At 36.9% G+C, this 19,605-nt stretch overlaps 1 protein-coding gene across 4 annotated transcripts in view; it reads right to left on the bottom strand.

The window, feature by feature from the left end:
• Window positions 1–213: 213 nt before the first annotated feature.
• NR1H4 (nuclear receptor subfamily 1 group H member 4) overlaps window positions 214–19,605 on the bottom strand; it is a 67,637-nt gene continuing 48,245 nt past the window's right edge. For all 4 annotated transcript variants that reach the window (XM_033427651.2, XM_033427652.2, XM_012532904.3 and 1 more), the window contains 6 exons: window positions 17,903–18,036; window positions 16,305–16,403; window positions 15,880–15,979; window positions 10,905–11,051; window positions 3,329–3,442; window positions 214–1,374 (listed from right to left, as the gene is read on the bottom strand). In XM_033427651.2, the coding sequence (XP_033283542.1) occupies window positions 1,136–1,374; window positions 3,329–3,442; window positions 10,905–11,051; window positions 15,880–15,979; window positions 16,305–16,403; window positions 17,903–18,036 (833 nt within the window). In that variant the 3' untranslated portion in view covers window positions 214–1,135. The remainder of the gene's footprint in view (window positions 1,375–3,328; window positions 3,443–10,904; window positions 11,052–15,879; window positions 15,980–16,304; window positions 16,404–17,902; window positions 18,037–19,605) is intronic.

Genomic DNA, 19,605 nt, shown 5'->3' with positions numbered 1-19,605 from the left:
CAATATCTTACCTAGTGGGGACTCAAGTCTTTTTTGTTGTAGCAAATGGAATCCAACTAATGTTAGCCCCAACTCACTCCATTTTCTACTGACTAGCCATTTTTAGGACTTCAGGGTTGCCCTAATATTTTAATATGAAAACCTCTTTGCTTGCTAAGCAAGCTCTGTTTTGGCTGATTTCAGGAGAAAGGGACATATAAGCCCATTACTTATAGGTGTTTTATTGTATTCACCAAAGGAAAATGGGGAGAAGAATGCAACAGTATAACAATGAAGGAAGGAAATGAACTAATTCCTGCCTTGGGGGAAGTATACAACAGCTGTGCACCCTGCTGAAGGAGTGTTTTCCAAAAACAAAACAAACAAATGAAAAATGATTAATTATATGCACTAAAGCCAATAGTGAGCACTTTTAAGAGACTAAATGGAATGTCCCATCACTGGAGTTATCTGCCTACTCTGAATTTGTAAATGCTGCCTCAAGACCCTAAGGAAAGAGATTGCTTGAGGGAATGTTTTATGTGACAATAATTAACTTTTCTGTATGCTATTCTCTTTGAACTTCAAAGAATATGAAATGATCAGGGGGCTATGGAAAATGAATGAATATTCACCAGGGCTTCCAGGGATGAGAAAAGCACAATTTATGTCCTAAGAGTTTACCTTTTTGGAAATTACCCCCTCAGATTCGATAGGATGCTATTCGTCATTTAAAGAAATAAGTTGTATATTTTTCAAATTTTGTTCCCCAAGAAAAGCCTGTTGCCATTATGTTCAGTTTATTGCCCAAATTGAACACAGCCTTTTAATAAAATATATGCAGTAAGGTAAGATGAAGAGCAAAATGAGATTTTCCCTATTTCAACAGATAGACTTGAAGTAATGATTAATTTAATTAGGCAAACAGGGCATACCAATTTCAGTGAAAGATTCCCTGAAGCCTTGTAGAATACAATGTAGAGAAAGTATTTCAACCTAGCCCCACATTTACAATTGTGGAGGTTATATAACTACCACATAAATATTGATGAGAATTCTTGCATAAAACCTGGTACAAATGAAATAAAGGAAAGTTATATATAGGATTTATATTATGAGGAAAATGAAGAGCTAGACCCTGCCCCTGCAATGCCCATCACTGCACATCCCAGATTTCACAGAGAAGCGGGGTAAACTTGTGGTCATTCACTCTCCATGACATAAGCATCTCTGCGTGGTGATGGTTGAATGTCCGCAACTCAGTCAGGCGACCCAGAAGACAGGCAAAATGTTGAGGATTCTCAGGCTGATGAATCTTACACAACTTTTGTAGCACATCAAGCAGTGGTTCCTGAAGCTTCTCTACTGCCTCTCTGTCCTTTATGTATTGTCTGTCTGTTTAAAAGTTTAAAATAAAATGACAAAAAAAGTGGAAAAGTAATAATTTGGCATAATTACAGTAATGTTAACGTTTTTGAAGTGTAAGTTATAAATGTACACTTAAAATGTACAAATTAAGTATTCAAATTGATGAATTTTTACACACACGTATTTAGACTCATGTAATCACAACTAGATCAAGCTATAAGACCTTTACTGCCCCCCAGAGGCCTCCCTAAATTCTCCTTCCAATCAATGTGTACCAGAAAGGCTCCATACTGAATCTATTCCTTTAGATCTAACCCTTGTGCTCTGTTGCTTGTGCTTAGTCATGCTGGCTCTGTGCCTTTTGTGAAAGAATGTTGCCTAGAGCCTGAAATATACACGATATTCCATTCTCAAGGTTCTGACCTTTAAAGGTATAACACTTTTCCATTCATATAGAGATAAAAAGTTGCAGAACAGAGAATAACATTTATCTTGTTGGAGGTTTATAGGAACATTGTGAGTGCACATACGTGGACAGCTGCAAGAACAAAGGATTCCAGCATCAAGAAGTTTGCAGCAACCAGCCATACCCTCTCCCCTTTTAGTAGAAAAGAAGCCTGAATTCTAACTCGGGTAAGGTGGTTCTTTGGGACACTAGTCCACCATCTTCTTAGTCTGCTGGCTTTCCAAATAAAGTTGCTATTCCTTGTCCCAACACCTCGTCTCTTGACTTATTGGCCCATCATGCAGGGAGCAGTACGAGGTTGGACTAGGTAATAAACGTGCTCAAGGTAAACTCTATGATGGGCATAAGTATCATTTCTGGTGGGTATATTCTGGAATTGCTGGGTTATAAATGTGTGTAACTTTAGTATGTACCGCTGAAAAGTTTTTCTTTTTTAAATTATAATTTCTTATGGTAAAACTAACAACTAGCTTCTGCCTCAGTATCATGTATAAAAGTGGTTTAAGGGCTTCCCTGGTGGCACAGTGGTTGAGAGTCCACCTGCCGATGCAGGGGACACGGGTTCGTGCCCCGGTCCGGGAAGATCCCACATGCCGCGGAGCGGCTGGGCCCGTGAGCCATGGCCACTGAGCCTGCGCGTCCGGAGCCTGTGCTCCGCAACGGGAGAGGCCACAACAGTGAGAGGTCCGCGAACCGCAAAAAAAAAAAAAAAAAAGTGGTTTAAGGCTATCATTGTAATTAAGCTTTACAAATCATGAACATGGCATCACTTACTACCAAATAATTAAGCAAAAATATAGACAAATTTTATGTACAAAGGTATTCATTTCAACGTTGTTTAAAACAACAGCAACAACAAATCTGGAAACATCCTGAATATCAAAACATGGTAAAACTGAGTAAATGACTGTACATCATACAATAGAATATGATGTACATATTACAACAAACTTTTACCAATGTAATTATTTAATGACATGGGAAAAGTACACTTAAAGACAGTATGTTCTTTATTATGTTAAAAGTATATAATATATGTCCTTGCTCAAACTTCAACCCCTTAAAAAAGCCTTCCCTGACCACTGATTAAAACAGCATTTTGCTGCCGCTTTCTTTCCTTATACCCACATCTTTATATTTTTTGTAGTATTACCACCTCCTGAAAATTATTTGTATTCATTTCTTTATTTACTGTCTTTCTCACCCTACTAGAATGTAAGCTCCATGTAGCTGTATCCTGCCTGTTTCTTTGCTGCTATATCCCACAATGTCTAGAAACATGTTTAGTGCATATAAGGTGTTCAGAATGAAATTACTGAATGAGTATGATGTTTAGAAAAAGGCTGAGAACAACTACACTGAAATGTTAACAATGGTTCCATTTGACTGGTGGAATTATATGCCATTTTACTTTCTCTTTATGTTTTTTATCCAAGATTTTCTTTAATATTACTACTATACTTGAGGGGAAAACCAACAAATGGCATAAAAATAAAAATGTAATATTGAAATTACCTGGAGAGAGAATAACAATTGCTGTAAGCAGAGCATACTCTTCTTGAGTCATTTTCAATTCTGCAACACTTTTATAAAAGCTAAACATAGGTGTTATATATTCATCAGAGATACCTATGGGGGAAAGGTGAAAAATTGCAGAGGCATAGTAAAATTTTTGAATGACTGAAAAGTGTAAAATTACAAACATTATATATATATATATATACACATACATGTTAATATACCCATATGCAGATATTTGATAAACGTCCCAGCCACATTTAAATAATGACTATATATTAAATGTCCCAGCCAAAGGTGAGGCATTGCAAAGATCAGTTAAAATCCTCAAAATATAACCTAATCAGCGAGTTGTATGTCTTTGATTTTGGCAGTGCCTTTGTTTTAGTCACTACTGTGTAACAATAAATGATAATGTTCTCGAATTGCCAAAAGAATCTCTGAACTTCACCGTGCTCTCGATGGGCTTTAGTTAATCTTTTTAACATTACTATCTATAATCAAGACATAGACAGCATCTTAACCAAAAAAAAATTATTGTTCTTCAGTCCAGAAATATAAACTCTACTTAATACATTGGCTAGAATTCTTATCGGAGTTCTGATCTCTCTCTGAAGTACCAAAGCTGTTTATCCATTGCCTAGTAGGCAATGGTACTTGGCCCTTCTCTTCAAACTCAGTGTGTCCAAAATCAAAGACACCAGGTATAGAACTAAATTCCCCATCTTCCTCCAAATCCACTCCTTTCCTGATGTTCCCATTTTCAGTGATTGGTATCCTCACCCATCCAATTGTCGCCACCTGACAACCAAGATTCAGCCTTCCTCTAACTCAGTCCAGTGCCTGGATTGAGTCAAGTCCTGTGTATCCAGCTAACTCTCACTTGGTGCTCTCTCCCCTCTTCACTGCATCTGGTTGACCTAGTTTAAGTTTTTCTTTCTTTTCATCTGGATCACTCCAATTGCCTCCTTACTGGTCTTCCTGTCTTCAGTGTGGTCCTCTTTAAACCATTCTAGAATCACCTTTCTAAAATTCAAACCACACTCTGTCTCCCCAATTCTTACAAACCTTCAAAAACTCTCCATGGCTTTTGGCATAAATGTTCTTCCTTTTTACATAGGAAACTCCTGGACCCGTCCCCTGCCTCTCCCACCACCCAACACTCACCCACATGATAGCAATAGGAGTTCACATTTACTGAGTACTCATTATGTACTAGGCACTGTTCTAAGCACTTCTTATGCTAGAACTCATTTAATCTTTCTAACACCCCATGAGATAGGTACAGAGAGTTTATGTAACTTGACCAAAGACACACAGCTGGTGAGAAGTGGAACCAGGATTCAAACCAAAGCTAGTAGGCTTCAGAGTCCTGGCTCTTAGTTGTGACTAAGGGGTACTATCTTTCTATCACACAGCCTATACTCCAGCCATGTTCAGGCACTCGGAGTTCCCTAAACAATTCTTACTGCCCAGTTTTGTACATGTTCTCTCTACTTGGAATATCTTCCTTCCCCTTTATAACTTACTCCTCTTCATAATTTAAGATTCCTTTGTGCCACTTCCTCCAATCATTCAACAGCTATTAGTTTGGTGCCTGTTCTGTGCATGGCTCCACTCCAGAAAAGCTTTGACTGGGGAATTGTGCAGACAGAAAAAAAAAAAAAAAAAAAAAAGGTGTGTTGTGACTTATGGATGAATTAAGATGAGTTTCCCAGAATTGGTCCACACTAGAATAGACTACTCTATTCCATCCCAAACCCGACCTAAAAGCCTTAGAGCTTCAGCTGAAACACACCAGAATAAAGTTGGATTCCAGATGCTAAAGAGTATAATTATCATCTAATGTTATACTTCACAGGATCAGAAAGCCTGAATCCTCACCTTTAGATGAATCTAAAGAATCTTCACAAACAGAATCCTTGGCCTTTCTGTCTTTAGTCAAAGTAGCACACTTTCTTCTCCTTTGACGTTTAATCAACCCCAGTTGGCTCTCTTAACGACAGTGTCTTTGTTGAGCAACTTGGGGATGACACCATGTGGAAGATTGCCCTCTATCCAGCTGTTACAGACTGAACTGAATACCCATGACCAAACTAGATACAACTTAACATGCAGAGGGTTGGAGTATGCGAGGCTGGGACTACTAGTCCCGGTTTCCAACAAACATAGCGGTTAAGAGGTAGTAAGCCTGAGTTTAAAAGCTGACCTATGACTTGATCTCGGGCACATTACTTAAACTCTTTAAGCCTCAGTTTCCTCATCTGTGAAATGTGAGTTATATCAATAGTATTATATGAGATAATATATGTAGAGTTCTTAGCACCAAGCCTGGCTCATAGTAAACCCTCAATAAATGTTAGAGCAAATAATCATAAAAAGAACTATTAATGTTGTTATTCAGGAGAATTGGGTCAACACATTTGTTCCATCTCAACCTTCGATTAAGCTCATGTACTTTTGTGTTTACAAAGCTACATTTTTGTTTTTGTTTTGTTCTTGCATTCTGCAGTTTGCTAGGGATGAATACAAATTGGCTGATCCGTGATTTGCCCTAGTATTTTTCTAAGTATTAAAGCTAAGCTAAGATCTGTATTTGTTAATAAAGCTATTCTTTTTCATCTTCAAAAGATGGCAGTCTTCAATAGTTGGGTATTACACCCGTTAATTGTGGTTACCTAAAATAATAATTCACGACTGTGTCATTATTTTAAATAGTATATAAGGGTTTGGAGATAAGATTAAAGGCAACAGATTTGAAAATATTTATGAAATCATCTTTGACTACCTAATTTTCTATCTTATTTGTTTTTCTAAATCCTCTCTCACCCTCCAAAGACGATACCTGCATTAGCTATCTAATTGCAATTGATAATTTTTGGGAAAAAAAAACAAAAACAGGTTAAAATGTTTATTACAACTGTTTGTCTTGTGCACCTTGTAAAGAACAACAGTGAATATAGAGAAAATGTAGAAAATAAATAATAGAAGAGTTTAAAAATTTTTTTCCTACAGGATAGATAAAATATAAATCTGCTTTTGGAATTAGAGTCAATAATCAGAATTAATCACACCAACATAAACAAAGGGTGTTTTAAGTGTTTATGAGCCAGCAATTTCTAACATAAGAAATGTAACAATAGCATCGTCCTGAAGGGGCAGTCTTTTCCTGTTTTCCTGTTGACTCCTCCTTTCTGAAACTTACTCAAGTCCAATTAGTTGAGTTTTGGTCACAAGAGGGGGCTATTTTCTAACTTAATCACAAAGACTACCATGGAAATGTTCAGTTGTAAAAAACCATTGTTTCTGCTCCTCTGTTTCTTGTTTGCCTTAAAAAGAAAAAAGAGGTCTGTGATTGATAAATTAATTGTCCAGTGATAAGAAATATTCTCTGAGAGAATAACCATGTGATAGAATTAACACTATGCTCTTTTAAGTTATTTTCATTGGGGACAAAAATAAAGCCAAGGTGTGTATGTGTGTGTATTATACACAAGTACACATATACAAGTCATCCTTGTTCGGCTAGGACACCCTACCCATGTTTCAGGGCCAAGTTCAAATTTTGCTATCTCTGTGGAGCTTTACCTGTGACGGTGAAGCAGAATTAGTTGCTCCCTTCTCTATGTTCAATTCTATTGCACCTCTCACAATTCATATCTCTCCCTCCCATTAGAGTGTGAAATACCATATACAGTTTATGAGAGCAGGAGTCAACTGCGGTATTCCCAATGCCTGGCAGACTGCCTAACCAATAAAGATGTTTCTTATTCCTCTCTGTATCCTTAGTAACTAGGGTCCTGCTGGAGACAGAGTAGGAGATTAATAAATGCTTGTTAAATTAGGCAATGTTATGTTTTGTTTGTGCCTAGCAATGAAGGTTACATAGCTGTGAGATGTGCTAGGGGAAAGGATGCCACTCAGACAATGGAAACATTCTCTTGGTGCTAAGAGATTGGACCTTGGCCTCTGTTTCAATTGCTAACCTCCACTCAGTGAGTCATTTGTACCATACAGTTGGCCTTGAGTAAAAAGCTGCCGTCACATGAGCAATTCAAAAAATAACTGCTTTCAATGTAAAATATTTAAGATATTTAATAAATAACATACTTTCCAGTAGTCCTACTGGCTAAAATTTATCTTAGGATAACGATGCTTAAGAGTTGCCAGGATTTGGACTGTCAAGTTTCAGATTCATCTCAACCAAATTCACCAATTTTTGTGTGCCTCATCTGTGCCAGGCACTGTGATGGTGCTGGGAAAAGTCGTCAAACAGTTTACAGATTAATGGAGAAGGCAGATACATAAATAAATACATAATGTCCTAAACTGGGCAAGTACAGAAGGCTTGGGGAATACTGCTGAGGGGCAATGGAAATACTGACGCTTTTATTAGTTTAATAATCTCTTTTACTTTGAAGAGGTTTCTTCCTAATAATTTGACTCCCAAATTTGTCCATGCCAAAATTACTGTGTGACAACTATAAAAAGCAACATGAGAGTTGGTAAGAATTCTAATTCTTAAATTAAACTTTCTCATAAATATTGTCATTTGTTTCTGTACATTTCCAACCTTTCTTTCCAAGACTGTCTGTGAACTGATAATCAGCTTATATGGGCTTCATTGGAGAATTTAGTTCTTATTGTTTTCATCTTGCACAAGTTGCCAAGGTTAAAGCAGCAAAATCATATATATTTAAAGAGCAGAAAAAATAAGCACAATATACTATGTACAGTATATTTTACTATCTACTACAACTTCATCACTCTTATAAGCATCTCTCCTTCCTCTGACCTCATTGTCTTTATTCATTTTATCATTTGCTTAAAAGCAATTTCAAATTACTAGCTGCTGCTTATGCTTTCTCACTCAACCAAAAGGCAGGAACCATGTTTTACTGGGTCTTAATATTCCCTAGCAGCTGACAGTTGGGCAAATATTATATCTTAGCGAGTGACAGGTGCAATGTGCAGAAATGGTACTGGGCTTTGAGTAGAACACCTGTGTTCACCTCCTGGTAGTCTACTGATTAGCTGTATGACCTTGGGCAGGTCACCTAACCTATCTAAGCCTGTTTCCCCATCTATAAAATAGGAACACAGCACTCACATTTAGGGGCCATTGGAAATACTAAGGAGATGATGCATGTAAAAGCAAACCATTGTAAGATCACAAGGTATACTTTCATCCTGATAAACACTTACTGAATTGAATATTTCACTCATGTCTGTTGCGGGGAATCAAAAAAGGCCGAAAAATCCTATAAATTTCAGAGGTTATTTGTATTTGAAGTGAACACAGAACAAGTTGTTCTGTTAAGTCTGTGAGAAGTTATTGCTAACTTCCTTAATGCTAAAATGTAAACTCATTCAGTTTTAGAAAGCCCTTTCCAGTTCTATCATATTTTATGTTTTCATATGATTATTCCTATATTTATTAAAACTTCCAGCTTATAAATGAATTTTGCATAATACCACATTAGGAATAAAGAAATTGATGCCCTAGAATTATGTAGAGACAACTCAGCCACAGGTTGTATCAGATATGTGTTCTGAAGCCTCAATTAATATAAATAAACCCTGTAACCCTCACTAAGTAAATGTGTCTCAGGAGACAGTATCTTTGTATATATGATGGGATTTGATAAAAGCAAACAAAAGAGTATGAATTTGAAGAACAAGAAAAGAAATTTCACATGATGTTCTTTAAAGAGTTCTATAGGCTTAAACAGGGTAACTTTGAAATGTTATGTTATTCTGGAATTAAATGTACAATAGAAATAAGAATGTGTTATATAAAAATAAAAAGTTATTCTGAAAGGTCATCTTGCAAGATCAGGTTTTTCTGTGATGTGGGGAAGAGGCAATGTTCTGAAAATCCACTGGGAGAAGCAAATTCATAAATATTAATAAATGGAAGCATCATTATAGATAATAAAATACGAAGCAGCATGTGAGTTTGGATGGTTTTTATTGTCACAATATGTGGTTGATGTTTGGGTAAAGTATCTTATTATGAGCTGGAGGCATGCATTTTATTCATACAGATTGTGTTCTGGAAAACTTCATTCTTGAACTCATCTGAAACTTGCAGTATCACAAGTTCTGAAACTTGCAGTATCACAAGTTCTGAAACTTATGTTCTCAAGCAAGGTTTTTTCTTTTTGATCACTACATATTTTTAACCTGCAAGACCCTCATGTGTTCTCACCTAGTTATTGCATTGGTCTCTTTATAGAGACGTGCCTCTTGTCTCAATTCCTCCAAACCTTCCTTCAAATTACTGCTAGAAAGATCTTCCACAGTACTGCTATGGTCGTATCATAGTTGCTCAGAATATTACCAAGAATCCCCATTATATAAGAACTAAAGCTCCTTTTGTGGTATTTGCCATCTTTAATGATCTAGTGCTCACTACATTTTCAGCTCCACAAATATTATTTTCCAGCAATATCAAGGTATTTGTGAGTCCTATACACAGATGCTGTCTCATTTCTCCACATCTTTGTACCTGCAATTTCTATATTATTATGTTATAATGGCTATATCTCTTGGAATGCCTTTCTCAGACTTTTGTGGCTTGACAAGTTCTTAACTTGTTCTTGACAAGTTCCATGGTTCAATTGTCAACTTTGTGTGCCTTTTGTGACTCACCAAGTAGATTCACAGGAAGGCAGGCATATCTTTATGCTTCATTTTATATACACATTCCTTATAGTCCCTATTACACTGCACATTGATTTAGAATCACTTGCTTGTACACCTTCCCCACTAGTCTGTGAGTTCCTGGAGGACAAAGACCATACATTGTCATCTCCATACCCTCCCTGTCACAGTATTCCTCCATAATAAGTTAAATTGTGTTATTCATTCATTATTTCATTTTTATCTCTTGAGAGGCAGTAGAGTATAGTGGTTAATATATATGGCTTCTGAAGTCAGGCTTCATGTCTGCCTCTGGAAAAGTTATTTAACCACTCTCTGTCTCAGTTTTCTCAGCTATAAAATGGGAATAATACCAGAACTTATAGGATTTTTATGAGGATTTGATGAACTAATACATATAAAGTATTCAGAACAGTGTCTGAAACCTAATAAATTATGTATAAGTGTTGCTATTAGTATTATTTCTTATTTTGCTTTGCATCGAGATGGATAATAGTTTGATACATAGTCATTCATACCTGAAGATTTTGAATAAATGAACCTTTTTCTAGACTGAATAATCCCAGCTCCTTTAGGCTATTTTAAAAATCAGACTAATATTCCAATCTTTAAAAAATTTCTCCTTTGGTCCTTCATCTTAATGCAGTGAAAAGAGTATTTTTGGTATTTTGCTATTACAACAAGAATTTTTGAACCAAGTCACTAAATTCTCATCTATTCTTTTTAGTATCGTTCTCTATGCTAGTCACAATGGGCATATAACTGCATAAGATAGTGTCATTTTTAGTGCCATTGCTAGTCACAGTGGGCATATAACTGCATAAGATAGGCAAGAGGCCTGCCTTTATGGGATGTACAAATTCTTACTTGCAGGAACAGACTTTTTACCATTAGCCAAATTACTTACCGCTCTTTCGAATTCTCTCTTCCAATAGGTCAGCATGTCCAGCTGGAAGTTTCTTACTGAAAATCTCAGCTGAACGGAGAAACATAGCTTCAACTGCAGACCCTTTCAGCAAAGCAATCTGATCTTCATGGTCCAATGTCTGAAACCCTGAGTGAAGATGATAATCAAATCAGTATCAAAAATTGTGAATGTTGTATAACAATATTTCATCATCACCATCATCCCCATTGATAAAACCTTTCCATAAAGTGATTTAGTAACTGTTTTAAGATTGAACAGCTAAACTGAGTCAATAAGTATCTATTGTACTCCCCCAAATAGAAGCTGACTTTTATCTTCATCGAGCAGGATTTATTTAACAAGTCCAGACTAAAGAGGATATCAAGTCCATACCAAATATGTATACTTATATACTATGGAAGAGACAGGCTGATTCAGATGAAATATTGGAGATAAAGTAGATTCTCTTTGAGCCATTATTTTAGTCATATCTTGTCACATCAGAGAGGGTCAGAGAGGGTCAACTCTGCAGAATGGAAGCATCCACAAGCCAGAAAACATTTTACATGTACTCAGAGGTTTAAATGAATATTTGGCCAACTCGTTGAGTGTTTAATCAATGTGAAGAATGGGTAGCATTCCACCCCGCCCGCCAAAAAACCAATCAGGGCCATGCTGAGGTATCTGCTCTGAGCTCAGCACTGCACATGTGGGGTAGGGAAAATCAGAGACATATAGGAAAAAACTGATGACCTGAAGAAATGTAACACTGCCCAGAAAATCCGAAGTCCTTATTCAGGCTTATATGCTATAGTCCCCAGTGGCCTCTCTGACCTCACTTTCTCCTTCATCACCTCCTCCTCAGTTATTGTGCTCCAGCCACACAGACCTCTGGCTCTGCGGTGAACACACAAGTCTGATTTTGCCTCAGGGTGTATGCTCTTCCCCAGCTATCCCCATGCCCCACTCCCTCAGTGTATGCAGGCCTCCCTACCTAAAATAGCACTCCCCAGCACTCACTAGTCCCTACCTGCTTTGTTTTCATTCATAAAACTTACTACTGCCTGACATGATATTATAAGTTTATTTGCTTATTTGTTAATTATCTGCCACCTCTCCTGGAGTATAAACTTCTTGGGGACAGAGACTTTGCCTGTTTTATTCACTTCTGTATCCCAAGTGCCTGGCATATAATAGGTATCCAAGAATTAAATAACAATGGAGTCCAGAGAAGAGAGTAATGCTAAGGATTAAAAGTCACTACCTTGATGGTAGGCATTCAAAAATACTTGCTCAATGAATAAGTGAATGAATTGAAGAACTGAAAACATAGCAGGAGTTCATTAATGGTGATTACTTAAATAAATGATGGTAGATCCATAGGAGGGCAGTATAAAATAAGGTCTCTAAAATCAGATTGCCTAGAAGAAAATTCTGTCTCTGACACTTACTATCTTTGTGGTCTTGGGAAACGTACTCACTCTCTTAGTGTCTCAGTTTCCTCACCTCCAAAATAGGGATTATAAAAGCACCCACCCCTTAGGATTGGCAGAAGTATTAATGAGGCAATCATATTAAATGCTTAGTACAGTTCTTGACATACAGCAAATACTTAAATAATGTTAACTATTATTATTACAATGGAATACTATGCAACTGTTAAAAGCATGAGGCTGGTATACATATATGGGAAGATGTTAAAGAAAGAACGATACCCCAAAACAAATATGTACTATATAATCTCACTTACATGTTTAAAAACAACAATCTATGTATGTGTATGTGTGTATAGATTAAAATATATGAAAGAAATCAAACCAGACTTCTGTCAATAGTTGCCTATAATAAAGATGATACGGATGGCTGTGAAGGGGACTTTAACTTTCTGGTCCATAAATTTCTGCATTGTTTGAATTGCATGATTGAATTACTTACAATGGGTACCAATCTATTTGGAGTTTTTGTATACAAAACTTTAAAAATGGGGTGAAAATGTCCTTCTTTTCCTGCCTGCTGAGCCTGCCTTCCGAGATGGTCCAGCTCTCTGAGGAGTGATTTTAAGGATGTTTGGAAAGGTCTCCGGTAGGACTTTTTTTTTTTTTAATTCAAACAGAAAGTCACAAAAATTATAATCATCCTCATCAGTTCACTCAGTCCCATGTAATTAATTTTTTATCTTGATCTTTTGTTAGCACTTTTATGAATTCATCAGTTTTTCATTAGAGTTCTGAAAATGCTTATTCATTCAGTTCAGCAGTATCTGGTAGGACTTTTTATCAAAGTCCATTGATCTTCTAAATTCAACCCCTATGTTGATAAGCAAATATTTAAGTCCCTTTCTATAATTTGCATTTTTCCCCAAGTGTAAAATCAGATCGTGAGAGTAAAGAACAGGCTTTTTCAATCTATACTCCCTGTCTCCCTCTACCCAAGATTCTGAATCACTCTCTTAGAAGGTATGCCCCTTTGTTTCTCTTCCTAAAATATAACCTAGAAACTTAAATCAGTCCTAAGTCTCATTTTCACCTCAGTGTCACAAATGCCTGATCAATGAGAGCAGCAGAACATCTTCTCTAAGTATCAGCTCTGCATTGACCATCTCTTTTCCTGTTGAAAATGAATAACCTTCCCCTGTTCTGAGAATTTGAGTCTTTTTTTATGACTCTTCAAAAAGTCACTACCTTAGAGAACCTAAGAGCTCCTTTGAGGGCAGGAGCCATGCTGAGTCTCCAGCACCCTGGACAGTGCCTGGCACAGGTTATGCTCAATGAACTGCTGAAAGGAGTGACTCAGCTGGGTCTTTCACAAAACACCCTTTCTTATTGGTATTATATATCACTATTATCACTATATATAATAATGTTGTCATTTCTATAATTATTGTTAAAAGACATTTTTTTTCTTTCTCAAGGTTTTCTTGCCTTTTATTTCCTGCTGCATTTAAATTTTTTCCTTCTACTTTACTCGTTAAACATGCATTAATTGCACTCTTTCTCTCCCTCAGGAAATAGGTTAGGCACTGGAAATGAAGAAGTGTGTAAGATATTGCCATTGCTTTCAGATAAGTTACCTTCTTATGAATAAGATACTTTTTCGCCTTCAATTATTTCCTGATTCAATACCAACTGACCATTTGAACTGAAAAAACTTTTCCCATAAACAACCAAGAACATCATATTCTCCCTTTCCCAGTTCTCCCCCCACAGTTATCACTCTCGTGTAATCTTTTTTTAATCATTATTGCCTTCAGCCAAATTAGCATATAACAATTAAGTTTCTCTTTCATTGTTAATAAATAAACGAGAGAATATTAATGTTTCAATGATAACAAGAACTTTCTCCCCACATCTTATGACTTTTATATAAGCTTATGTCTATCCATGACACATTTAATAAAATAATAGCATAATGCTGACAAAAGAAAGCAAATTAAACTGTCTAATTAAAATCCTACATCAGAAGTCACCTTCTGTAATTTAATATTACAGTGTTATGCTGCTATGCAAGATATTTATTATACTCTACTAGACCATGGATTCTAATGTACTAAAATATTTTAAAAACACTGAAACAACTTAAACCTATTGCCTTATAGAGCATTGATAATGTGGCTGAAAGAATGGGGGAGGAGTGGCACTGGGAGACAAGAACCTTGAATTCCACATTCTGTACTGGCACCATCTAAATGACTATGGATAAGTCCCTCTCCCTCATCCCATTCATACACTTGTTCATCAAGCCCTACCAATCTTTGAGTCTCTCTTCATTTTGTTTCCTCTTCTCTCTCCCACTGCTATTGCTTTATTTCAAGCCCTCTACCTGGACTGGTGCAGTAGCATACTAACTGATCCTCCCTGCCTGCAGTCCGTCCTCATTCAAATCCATCTTACACAAACCCAATAAATCCATATATCTATAACATAAATCTCATTATGTTCCTCTCAAAAAGAAAAAAAAAAAAGCCACCAAAAACTTCTTACCATCCAGGGCATCCTTATCAGTCTGGTACCAACTTGCCTTATGTCTAGCCAAGGAGCCCACCACAGACATTATTCTATAGCTACACTGAATCTTCTCTTCCATTTCTAATAATCCTATTCTTGTTCATACCTCATTACCTTTTCACAAGCAGATCTCTCGACTTGGAATGCTCCTTCTCTTTCATACCACCGGGAAAAATCATTTTTTCTTTTACACTCAAATATGATTCTTTCTGAATCCTCCCTGTCTTTCTCAGATACAATTAGGAATCATTTTCTCTCTGTTCAACAGCACTTTGTATACATGGTTTTTTGGGGTTCTTTAAAATTTTAGCCTTTAATCACTCTCCTTGATGGTAATTGCTAGGTACTTAGCATAGAGTACATTTCAAAAAAATGCTTATTAAATGAATAAATACATGAATGACAACTTTGGAAAGTCTCAATTTTTTAATCTATCAATTTGGAGAATTATTATAATTTAAAATATCCCATCTGGCTCTAATATTTCATGTCTATAGTAATTAGACACATTAATTTAAAGCAGATGTGGGGGACTTCCCTGGTGGCGCAGTGGTTAAGAATCCGCCTGCCAATGCAGGAGACACGGGTTCAAGCCCTGGTCCGGGAAGATCCCACATGCCACAGAGCAACTAAACCTGTGCGCCACAACTACTGAGCCCGCCAACCACAACTACTGAAGCCCACGTGCCTAGAGCCCTTGCTCCGCAACAAAAGAAGCCACTGCAATGAGAAGCCCGTGCACCGCACGGAAGAGTAGCCCAGGACCACCACAGCTAGAGAAAGCCCGCGCACAGTAACAAAGACCCCACGCAGCCAAAAATTAAATAAATAGAATTTTAAAAATAAGTAAATAAATAAAAAGTTATAAAGCAGATGTGGCATTATTCCCTTTTTACGATGAACAGACCTGCCTCTCAATGTCACAAGAATATTGTACAGTGTAGTAGAAAAGTAACTACATGTAAAAATACCTGGAAGTTTTTTTGTGAATTCTACGAGAATCTGTACATGACTGGTAGCCATTTCAGTTAAAATGAGAAAATTTTCTTCTGCACTGAATTCTTCTTTTAACTAAATTTTAAGAAAAAAGCAAATGATAAGTAGATAGAAGGAGAAATCCATATAATATTGTTACACTATAGAACCATATTTAGATAATAACTTTTAAGACCCAGCTCAAATTTTTCAGATCCTTGGAGAACAATTACTATTACCAAGCTAGGTATGAGACTTCTTACTCTTTGTTTAATGCTACAAAAAGTTTAAATGTACAACTTAAACTCTAAGCCCTAATCATTTTAACTAACATATTCATATATAAATTTGACCCCCAAGGTAGTAAGAGCTCCAGAAAATATTAACTTTAAACCCATGTATCCTCAGATATTGTACATACAATTTTATTTGTTATTTCCTGAGGCATCCTCTGCTTGCTGTATGAATCCATAATATAATGAAGAAGATTCTGTTGATCTGGGGTGAGTTCAGTTTTCTCCTACACTGGCAAAAAAATGAAAGGTGTCAGGGAAGCTGGTTATAAGGCATGTTTCCCTTGTGTACTCTCATCTGGAGTAAACCACTAGCAGAAATTGTTGAAAAAAGCCCTAAATCTGGCAGAAACTGTGCATGCACTCTGTTATAATGTGTAACTGCTTTCTCTAGTTCATTGGGCAAGCCACATCACATTTCACTAAATTTGTCCCAAGTGGGTAATTTTCCTATCTATAAAACAGGGATAACAAAATATTCCTTTCATGTATTTCTTGTGAATAAATACTAAGCAGGATATGAAGCCTATCAGGCCTACTACCATAGCAAGAGTTGAGTAGTTCTCATAGAGACCATGTGGCCAGGCCTAAAATATCTGGCCCTTTACAGAGCTGTTGCCAACCCCCAAAGTAGTAAGTCATCAATCTGGACAATTCAGACCACAAACACCTCTTTCCCCCTGATTAGCATCTTTTGATGAGTGTGAATAATAGTGTCGACTTGTTGCTTCCTTTACCAAAGTGTTATTGGTGAAGCACTATGACAAAGTAATACAGCTGACCCTTGAACAACACAAGGTTTGAACTGCATGGGTCCACTTATACACAGATTTCTTTTACTAAATATGTTCTACTGCACTACAGAATCTGTGGTTGGTTGAATTCACAGGGGCAGAACTGAGGTTACGGGAGGGCCGGACTGTGAAATTATATGTGGATTTTCGACTGCCCGAGGGTGGACATCCCTAAATATACCCACAAGTTGTTCAAAGGTCAACTGTACTTTTTACATAAAATTATTTTTTCTGAAATGAACACAAAATAACATATTTGCAAAACTAAACTTGGATGAAATGTTCTTTGTCAGTAGTATAATAAATATTGAGAAGAGTGTGACTTAATCAATCATGGATTATAGGTTTTGCAACTAATGGCAAATTAAAATTCCTCCAAATGTGCTGTGAACTATCACAACATGTTTGGCTAAGCATCCAAGATGCTGTTCCTCTATTTTGTCCTGAGTCACTCAAAGGATTTCTTGAGTAATTTGTGACCTCAGGGAGAAGGGCCTTTCTCTATTGACCCACAGACGTGTATTCACCTTGTTTTACCCCTCGATAAGGACTAATCCACAGACCCCTATTGAGTCCACATCCTTTCCAGTCTCAGCCTCCCTTCTCACTGACAGGGAAAGAAATGTCATCGACACTTGTTTTAAAGCCCAAACCATTCCCACCGGTTACCTCTGGGAAGCAGGAGGAGAATAGGATCAGGGAGATGGAGAAATTTCACTGATTTTACTTCATCCATGTTTATGTAACTGCTATCCTTTGAATTTTTACATGGAAGCATGTATCACTCTCTTGACTAAAAAGCTCTTGATGCACACTCGAAATGAAATTCTGCTTGTGGCTGTGGCCCTGGTGTGAAAGCTCCCCACCCAAGTCACAACATCCTAGAAGCTCAGTGGCCGCCGGCTATGGTGGACACGCTGGCCCGTCATTACCCTGCATGACTTAGTTGTCGAGGTCACTTGTCGCAAGTCACGTCCTTCACCGTCTTCATTAATGGTCTGATCTGCGTGCTGCTTCACGTTTTTCCTCAGTCTTTTAGATTTACACTGAATGTCAGTTAACAAGCCTGAAAACATAAACAGAGAGTCTTCGCCATCCAAGGAAAGTCCTGTTGGGTGTGTGGTCCCAAGGCAGCTGAGGTGTGGTCAGCTCAAAAGGTCTCCTTTGCCATTTAGCACAGAGCTAATTCTGGCCCTACTGACAGTTTAAGACTTGGTCTTGAACAAGAAATGTATCTCCTGTGAGCCTCAGTTTCTTCCTTGGTAAAATGAGAATAATATTTAACCCACAGAGTTATCTGTAGATTAAATATCATTAGGTCATTTTTTAAAATGAGCTTTCTGCAAAGAATTTGTAACACCAGAGCATTGTACAAATGTAAGGTACTCAATAAAAAAGGTGAATGACACTCACCCTCTTCCTGGCCTAGGGGGCCTTGAAAGCTAGTGTTTCAAAACATAGGATTAATATTGTTTTCCATCGATGTTTACATAACTGTACTGTAAGAAGTAGATCCAATTTCACATTAAACACAAAAGTAAATGTGTTGAGTAAAATGATGTCAACATCCTTTAGGGAAAAATTTTAAAGTCCTGTTAATTTTCGGAACTGTATAAATTATTAAGAATATAGTTACAGATGAAAATATCTCCAGGGGACTTTGAAATTTTCTTTTGAATAATCATACAATATCACCATAAATTTACACTTAAACAGAACTAGTAAAATAATGAAGAACAACCTCCCATGTTCCTATTTAACTTCCTTATTCTCTCAATGTTAATGAAACGAAGTTCCAAGAGTTTCTTTGTCCAGGACATTTACTTTATAGGATCATACAAAAGCTCTTATATCTGTTACTAGATAAGTGTGTGTTTTCATAAATAACATTATAGACTCTTGTAGGTAGAGTCATGAAAAATGTCCTCAGGACTTTGCTGGAACAGGTTCATATTTAAGTGATGAGGAACATGAACTACCCAGGATCGAAGTAAGTGTTTCCACTGCAAGATTGGATTCCAGCCACAGCCCCTACCGCAGTCTCTTGTTTCATATACGCTAAGAAGAGATTGTGATCGGGCACTATAAAATTTTCATCCATCCAGAGCTGGATTATTTACACTGACCTATTTTTACCCCCCTCCTGCACGCGTTATTTCTTTGGGTCCATCCCAGTTGCCTGCAGTTGGGGAACAATAGAACTGGAGTCACCTTCCAAAGGCTTTTATTTCATGTGGCATTCCCTCTCTGAGTGTTATCATCCCCTTGGTGATGTTTGTTTGTTTAATTGTGTTTTGAGCAGGAATAGGACATATCTCAGAATCTGAGTGGTCTGTAGAATTTGCAGAATGAAAAATTAATATGTTATGTACGAGCATGCATTCCAAATTTTGATGAAGATTATGGTTTCTCACAAAGCCAGCAGTTAATACAGTGTCTCTTTATCTGATTGAAGGACCGAATTATATTAAAACTCGGAGTAATTTCCTGTGTAAACCTATACAAATTGGTTCAAAGCTGCACTAAGAGAAAAAGGAGTCTTAATAAAATGACTAGGTTTAAAACTCTATTTAGACAATTCAGAGGCAGTTACACCTTATAGAACATTCTTAATTTTTCCCACAACTGTGAATTT

The sequence above is a fragment of the Orcinus orca genome, chromosome 11, assembly GCF_937001465.1.
Source record: "Orcinus orca chromosome 11, mOrcOrc1.1, whole genome shotgun sequence".
NCBI classification, from domain to species: Eukaryota; Metazoa; Chordata; class Mammalia; order Artiodactyla; family Delphinidae; genus Orcinus; species Orcinus orca.
This window is presented reverse-complemented; position numbering and strand designations above follow the sequence as displayed.